The sequence below is a fragment of the Notolepis coatsorum genome (assembly GCF_963971535.1).
Source record: "Notolepis coatsorum genome assembly, chromosome: 12".
NCBI classification, from domain to species: Eukaryota; Metazoa; Chordata; class Actinopteri; order Aulopiformes; family Paralepididae; genus Notolepis; species Notolepis coatsorum.
Genome location: NC_140176.1, coordinates 67,731,643 through 67,740,033, shown reverse-complemented (window position 1 = coordinate 67,740,033; position 8,391 = coordinate 67,731,643). Strand labels below are relative to the sequence as shown.

The following is an 8,391-nucleotide window of genomic DNA, read 5'->3' as shown; positions in this document are numbered from 1 at the left end:
GGTTCCATCCTAGAGGCAAATCTTTCCTGTGACAAAATGGCATCCAATGTAATAAAAAAAGTCAACCAACGAACTAGATTCTTGTACCAGATCTCCTCTCTGGTAAACAAGAATACCCTGAAGACTCTGGCAGGAGCACTCATTCAAGGGTACTACGACTATGCATGCACCTCATGGTACCAAAGCACCTCAAAGGCGCTTAAAACAAAATTACAAACATCACAAAACAAACTGGTCAGACTACTACTTGACCTGAACCCCAGAACCCACCTCACCCCTGCCCACTTTGACAACCTAGGATGGCTTAGAGTAGACGACAGAGTACAGCAACTTGCAATGGGCCTGGTCTACAAGATACACTATACGACTAAGGTACCCATGTACATGTCAAAATACTTCCCAAAGGTCAGTGAATACCACAACCACAACACCAGAGGAAGCTCAACAAATCATGTTAAACCCAGATTCGGCTCAAACAAGGGACTAAACACGTTTCGCAATTATGCCACATCAATGTGGAACGCCCTACCCAAAGCTGTAAAGGAATGTGAATCCCTACCCACATTCAAAACCGCTCTTAAAGAGCACCTACGGGAGGCTGCAATTCGAAACTGGCCACCGTAAATGCCCAAAACCCCCACGACCTCCTAATAGACAGTCTCCTCCCCACTGCATGTATATATTCCCTCCCCGCCGTATGTATATTTCTCTCCCACCCACCCACCCCCTCCTAATGTACAGTCCCCTCCCCATCATATGTATATACTCTGTCAGGATCTAGGGGTAACAGTACTGTATATTTGAATACCGTTTATGTCACAAATGTATCAGTACTAAATACCTATATGTCCCTATGCCATAAATGTCATGTATGTTGTGTATGTCATAAATGTCTATATGAATTGAAAATGGGGGACCCTGATGGAAACAAGACAAACGTCTTTCTCAGGTCTGCATCCCCTTAACAATTGTGTGTATTGAGCCGTACTGTATTGTACCCATTCTGCAATCTGTTAAATAAAGTTTTCATTCATTCATTCATTCATTTAAAAAAAAAAAAAGATTTTTTTTTTTTTTAAAGTTGTTTACCTTATACATGAACGTACTTTATCTAACCGCAATGGTCACACTGCATGGATTACAAAACATTGTTTTGTATTGTGTTGTTTCATGTAAGAGAAAAAAGAAAATCAATAAAGAAAATTTTTATCACAAAAAAAAAAACATTGTACACCCTTGGCCGAGTTGGGTTTTACTCAATGAATATGCAATACTTGTTTGTTATCATTATGTTATGCAGAACCCACTTAAATCGAGCTCAAATCTAAATCCTTCACTGTGTGAATATGGGTGCACCGGCCCATTAGACAATAGCTCCTCTCTGAAGACTGGGAGCCCTCTCCACAGAACAGCTCCTCTCTGAAGACTGGGAGCCCTCTCCACAGAACAGCTCCTCGCTGCAGACTGGGAGCCCTCTCCACAGAACAGCTCCTCGCTGCAGACTGGGAGCCCTCTCCACAGAACAGCTCCTCGCTGCAGACTGGGAGCCCTCTCCACAGAACAGCTCCTCTCTGCAGACTGGGAGCCCTCTCCACAGAACAGCTCCTCGCTGCAGACTGGGAGCCCTCTCCACAGAACAGCTCCTCTCTGAAGACTGGGAGCCCTCTCCACAGAACAGCTCCTCTCTGAAGACTGGGAGCCCTCTCCACAGAACAGCTCCTCTCTGCAGACTGGGAGCCCTCTCCACAGAACAGCTCCTCGCTGCAGCAGACTGGGAGCCCTCTCCACAGAACAGCTCCTCGCTGCAGACTGGGAGCCCTCTCCACAGAATAGCTCCTCTCTGCAGACTGGGAGCCCTCTCCACAGAACAGCTCCTCTCTGCAGACTGGGAGCCCTCTCCACAGAACAGCTCCTCGCTGCAGCAGACTGGGAGCCCTCTCCATAGAACAGCTCCTCGCTGCAGACTGGGAGCCCTCTCCACAGAATAGCTCCTCTCTGCAGACTGGGAGCCCTCTCCACAGAACAGCTCCTCGCTGCAGACTGGGAGCCCTCTCCACAGAATAGCTCCTCGCTGCAGACTGGGAGCCCTCTCCACAGAACAGCTCCTCGCTGCAGACTGGGAGCCCTCTCCACAGAACAGCTCCTCGCTGCAGACTGGGAGCCCTCTCCACAGAATAGCTCCTCGCTGCAGACTGGGAGCCCTCTCCACAGAATAGCTCCTCTCTGCAGTAGCTCTTCGCTGCAGCAGACTGGGAGCCCTCTCCACAGAGTAGCTCCTCCTCTCTGCAGACTGGGAGCCCTCTCCACAGAGTAGCTCCTCCTGGGTGCAGACTGGGAGCCCTCTCCACAGAGTAGCTCCTCCTGGGTGCAGACTGGGAGCCCTCTCCACAGAGTAGCTCCTCCTCTCTGCAGACTGGGAGCCCTCTCCACAGAGTAGCTCCTCCTGGGTGCAGACTGGGAGCCCTCTCCACAGAGTAGCTCCTCCTGGGTGCAGACTGGGAGCCCTCTCCACAGAGTAGCTCCTCCTGGGTGCAGACTGGGAGCCCTCTCCACAGAGTAGGTCCTCCTGGGTGCAGACTGGGAGCCCTCTCCACAGAGTAGCTCCTCCTCTCTGCAGACTGGGAGCCCTCTCCACAGAGTAGCTCCTCCTGGGTGCAGACTGGGAGCCCTCTCCACAGAATAGGTCAGAAGAGTCCCATTGTCCTGGCTTCCATTGTGCCGCTGGAGTGGCCTGCAAACTGAACACTGTCAGCCTTTGTCTTGTTCCGGATCAGCTGTGGAGCCTTTTTGATGCCCTGTAGAAGACGCGCATGCGGCTGCCTTGCCCTACATGTCACAATAATAAAGTTATAGGTTCCTATACTTGGGACCACTGTTCTTGGATGATAGATTGATTGAACGCATAACCAGCTTTCACAAATTAAAGGTGTGATGTGCTGTGTGTAGCCCAACAACGCATATTGGCTGAATGAATACAAACGTTGCTAATAAAAATGTCTAAATAGATACTAATATTCATTCAATGATCACCGCCTCTCTGATATAGACTCACAATATAGTAGAGTATATATTGTGCAAGTATGCGTGTGAGAGAGAGAGAGATGAGAACGAGAGAGATAGAGAAAGAGAGAGAGAGAGAGACTACATTATACAATATTTGTTGTTGGCTATTATTTTTTGCTGAATTCAATTATAATAGGCCTACATAGGCTATTAATTTGCTATCCATGAGATGTAGGCTTAAAATCACATCCTACACAACACAGGCTGTAACACAGCTCCAGGTCCAATGTTTATCCCTAATAATAACAGTTATTGACCCGCTTCGATACCCTATAGGAAATCTTATGTAAGGTCGTGTCCGGTTGGCTAGGTTTAAAATTACACATTTAAACGGCGATTTTGATTGGGTCAGCGCCCCGAGGGGGCCAGCAAGGGGGCGGTGCTTCAACAGAGTCGGAGGAGATGTCGCGCCGCCGCCAACTGGGAGCGCGCAGGAACACACGCTACTTTTGTTTTGTTTCAATTCTGTTCAGATGTGTGTGGAACTGAAAACTCCGGGGGAATTAATGGAAATTAACAAAGACTAGAGCGCTCTACTTTCCACCGGCATGGTTGAACGGAGAAGTAGACACTAATGGGCGTTTACCATGTTTTTCCAGTGCGTTTTTCCTAACAGGTAGCAAGCTTTATTGCAAGCTTTATTTACCAGCCCGCTTGCTTTGTACCGTGAGCGCTTTTTCGTGTTTCTTCTGAACCCCTAGGCTTGGACCGATCAGAGCTCTTATGATTCTCGTCAGTAACATGGACAACGCAAATTTGACATTTCAGAGTTCCCCGTGAATTTGTAACAGGTAGGTCGGTCTTGATCATTCTTGATCATTGACACAACCTGTCGTCCGCTCGACACAATGTTGCAATTTCATTGGCAACAACCTAGCGATCACAATGCATGTTTATGTTTTAAGGGTCTCTTTATATCCTATTTATGGCAGAATGGACAACAGACTACTGGCGTATGGCTTGGCTATTGATGGATAGTGCCAAGGCTCCTACAATCCTCTCAGGCTAAACGACCTGGTCTCTGCACCTTTCAGTGTCATGATGAGTCCCACATTAATTTAGTCTACAATGTTTTATTATGATACAGCACGTCTCCAAGCTATATTTGCCCAGTTCGATGCTTTATTAAACCGAAAAGGCATCATCGTGCAACACACATAGAGAAGTATTCCATCCTCCACCGCCACTAGTCTCAGTATCATCAGGCTGCAGACTTAGTCAAATATTAAAAATGGAATAATTAAAATGAGCAATTACCACGAAGGTTAATTAATGCGATAGTTGTTATTATTACAAGGTAGCGTGTATAACCATGCCCTGTTGTCTTTCACCACAGAGCCGATTTGAATTGTGTGTGTGGGGGGGGGGGGGTACGCCAGTTGTCATCTTATTATTGGGGTGGTCCTCTCTCCAACCTCAGGGGGACTTGAATGGGACAGGACAGGAGGACATTCTTTTGCCAACTTTACAATTTTGTGTTCGTTTTAGATTCCTGCCTGCTTTGTGACGGACATGAAGAAGGAGGAGGACGGGGTGGATTAGTAGATCTGGCTGGACGCAGGCGGCACCGCTCGGTTTTGGACCCCCCTCCCCATCTCAATGTGGGCTCTAAGGGACTTCTCTCCCCGTGGTTTGAAATGACATAATGGCGACACGTTGGACTGATTCACCGCAAGACAATGACGAGAGTAAACACAGAGCCATATCTACATCTTGCGAGGTAAGAGACTGATCTGGCCACGGATATACACAACCGAACCATTTTTATGATTCACACACAGTGCAATGTAATGGTATGCATGTTGGTGTAGGTCTACTTACTTGATGGACATTTCTATTCTCTTCTATTCCAAATACTGCAAGGCATGCAGTAAAACTAGTAGTGTGGATCCTGTGTCTTTTGTTTGTCTTTTGGTTATCTGTGAAAAGGCAGCATGGCAAGCGGGAATAATAATAATAATAATAACTTCGTTTTATATAGCGCCTTTCAGAGGACCCAAGGTCGCTTTACATAGGGGGGGGGGAGATGACAAATTAACAAACATAGTGGACAGACACAACATATACATATAAAGTGAGAAAGTTAGGGGTTAAAGGCCAAGTTGAAGAGGTGGGTTTTGAGCAGTTTTTTAAATGAGTCCAGAGTTGGGGCGGTGCGGAGTTCTGCGGGGAGGGAGTTCCAGAGGGTGGGAGCTGCCACACTGAAAGCTCTGTCCCCGAACGTCCGTAGTCTGGTTCGGGGGATGGAGAGCTGACCAGTGTCCGTGGATCGCAGGGACCGTGACTGAGTGTAGGGGTGGAGGAGGTCAGTGAGGTACTGAGGTGCCAGGGCGTGAAGGGATTTGTAGGTGAGCAGGAGGTTTTTGTAGGTGATGCGGGATTTGATGGGGAGCCAGTGGAGGTGGATGAGGGTGGGGGTGATGTGCTGCCATGGTTTGGTGCGGGTTAGAACCCTGGCAGCTGAATTTTGAACATACTGGAGCCTGTCCAGGATTTTGCTTGGGACCCCGGACAGGACCCCGTTGCAGTAGTCCAGGCGGGAGGTGACGAAGGCGTGGATGATAATTGGTGGGAATAAATAACTGAGGTGAAACAGCATAGCAGCTTGAGTTTTCTTATCCGTCTCGCTGGATGGTTCGGGGGATGGAGAGCTGACCAGTGTCCGTGGATCGCAGAGACCGTGACTGAGTGTAGGGGTGGAGGAGGTCAGTGAGGTACTGAGGTGCCAGGGCATGAAGGGATTTGTAGGTGAGCAGGAGGGTTTTGTAGGTGATGCGGGATTTGATGGGGAGCCAGTGGAGTGGAATAATCAGAGAACAGAGAATCTAGTACTGTGTCTAACTTTTTAAAACACACCTACTTTGATTTTGCACATCGACAGGACTGTGGTTTGTGTTTCTGAGTGAGACGGATAAGAAAACTCAAGCTGTTATGCTGTTTCACCTCAGTTATTTATTCCCACCAATTATGCACATTTGAGATGTCCAAGAGAGGACCATCTGAATTCTGAAGGCTTTGAAAGCACCTAACCTCTAGTCCCCCACTGGGATAATGTCACTTTCAGACGCGCTTGATATCAAAGGACAAGATCTTATCTACACAGTATAAGGTAGCGGCATGCATGGGGGGGGGGGGATCTGTGACTTATCTTTTCTCTTTTATGTTTTGTGATATGGTTTTAACTTTCTCATGACCTCAGTTAGATTAGCAGAGCAGAAAGACTAACACAAAATACAAGCGTTGTATTGTAAGGTTAATAGCAAACTAGAATCTAACCTATCATCACAATGAATTGAGACTCTGTTTCAAATCGAATTGCGACCTCAAAGAATCAGAATTGAACCGAATTTGTGGCAGATTCCCAAAGATTCCCACCTCTACAGTATCGTGGCGAGAGAGAGGGAGAGAGAGAGTGAGTGTGCTGAGTAAGTGTTGCAGAGCACATCTGTTAGAGGTGAGAGGTGACAGAGTTCATTTCCACCCTCCCTGCCAACCATTTGAGTGCAGACAGCATAGAAGTGGAATATTTTTTTTTAATATTTACTGACCGTTACATTGGCCGTTGCCGGTCTGCATGCCGAGCTCAGAATAAATGGCACATTTCCTAACTCGTCCCCCACAACCTCGCCGGTAAACCGCTCACACCGGCTGGCGCGCGGTTGCATCCGGACTTACATCGTTGCCACCACCACCATCTAAGGCGACTGCATGGCATAAGAGCACAGCTAGCATGTTTTGGATTAGCTGAACCCATCATCATCGGAATATGGCAACAAACGGCACTGCCTGCGCGTGCAGAGTAATCCTCTTACTGCGTCATCACAACCAGCTGAGGAGGGGATGTCATAAATCTTTGGGAATGGGTGGCGGGGAATGGGTGTGTGTGTGGAGCACTGTGGAGAGGCTGAGAGAGTGATAGCAGCAAGTAACAGGTGTCTGTCCAGACTAGAGATGCACTGATACCACTCTGCCGATATTTATTCTAAATACTAAAGTTTCTAAATACTGTATCATCCGATGCTGAGTACCCATGGGATCCATTGGTAGCACTGAACAATATAGACGTATGGCAATAGATGGGGGGGGGTCTTTGAGCAAAACTGATGGATATACTGTAACTAATCCATGGTTTCCATCCAACGTATTTTTCTACATGTAAACAATTGCATGATGCGACACGTCACACGTGGCTCAAGATATTAGGTTCTAACACTCTGTGTTTGATATCCTGTGTTTGAGCCCGGTATCGGCCTGATATCTGATACCGGTATCTCAGATTATCTGTCGAGAAGGGACTGAACTATCTTGTGTAGAAGGAGTGGAAGCTCGGTGGAGAGTGCGAGTGTGACAATCTTAACATCCGTGGCCTCTTCAAGAATTCAACAAACTCCACCTTTGCTTTGTCGAAATGTGTCACCGGCGCTTTGTGGAGTTGTCGTGCGCTCAGTGCTTAACGCCCGAGCATCCCGACCTTTTTGTGATCTTTAGAAGAGTAATTTTGTCAGAATATGGGGTGAGAGAGTAAAATGTTTCTGTACTGATTCTTGTACTGGTTGTGGAATGTATCACAGCGTTGTGGGTTCACCATCAGGTCTTCCAGGCTAGCGCTTCTCAGACCCCCCCCAGAGTCTCTGCCGTTAGAATCAAACAGTCAAAGACGGTACCTCTATCCATTACGCTGCTCATCGTACTCACTAGCCTCAATACCAAAAATATATAGAGGTCAGTGCCTAACTCACTTCTCTCTCCAAACATAATATTATTCCCGGCACGTCCCACATCTCTGTCTTTTCACATAGTCATGCTAAAGCGTCCAAATATTTCATTCGTCATCAGAGATATATATATATTTTTTCTTCTTCTAACCCGGACTAAAAGCCGGCGATCTTTTTGCAGTCGTTTCCCGGAGAGGTTTGTTTATGAACCGAATGGACGCGCGCGCCGCCTGCCTCCATTCACCGGGAACAATGCAAACAAGAAGCCGGGTTGTTGTGGTTGTTGTCGTGGCCACATGTGTGTCGTCACGTTGGGGCATCAGGCCGCCTGGTGAGACGCCATCCTCCACGGCAGCAGCTGGGGCCTCTGGCATCATGTGGGAACCAGGCAGGTGCTTCTGTCTACCTGACGCCTGCCACCACGCACACTTGCACGCAGCCACATACGCCCCCCGCCCACACACCAATCCTTTTTCCGGACCCAAAAGATGTAGTGCTTATGAACTGCTGTTCCCGTGGGTCTAATGAGAGTTGAGACCCCAGGCGGGATGGGGTGTGTGTGTGTGGGGGGGGGGGGGGGGGGGGCTTCAGCCTAATGAGGGAGATTTAAAGG

The 8,391-nt window shown here is 48.0% G+C and overlaps 1 protein-coding gene across 1 annotated transcript in view; it reads left to right on the top strand.

Moving 5' to 3' along the window:
- Positions 1-3,489: 3,489 nt before the first annotated feature.
- The window catches only part of LOC311237884 (rho GTPase-activating protein 21-like), a gene marked incomplete at its 3' end in the record, with an annotated part of 72,261 nt that continues 67,359 nt past the window's right edge, over positions 3,490-8,391 (top strand). The window contains exons 1-2 of the mRNA XM_084325858.1: positions 3,490-3,854; positions 4,552-4,783. Of these exons, the coding sequence (XP_084181984.1) occupies positions 4,709-4,783 (75 nt within the window). The 5' untranslated portion in view covers positions 3,490-3,854; positions 4,552-4,708. The remainder of the gene's footprint in view (positions 3,855-4,551; positions 4,784-8,391) is intronic.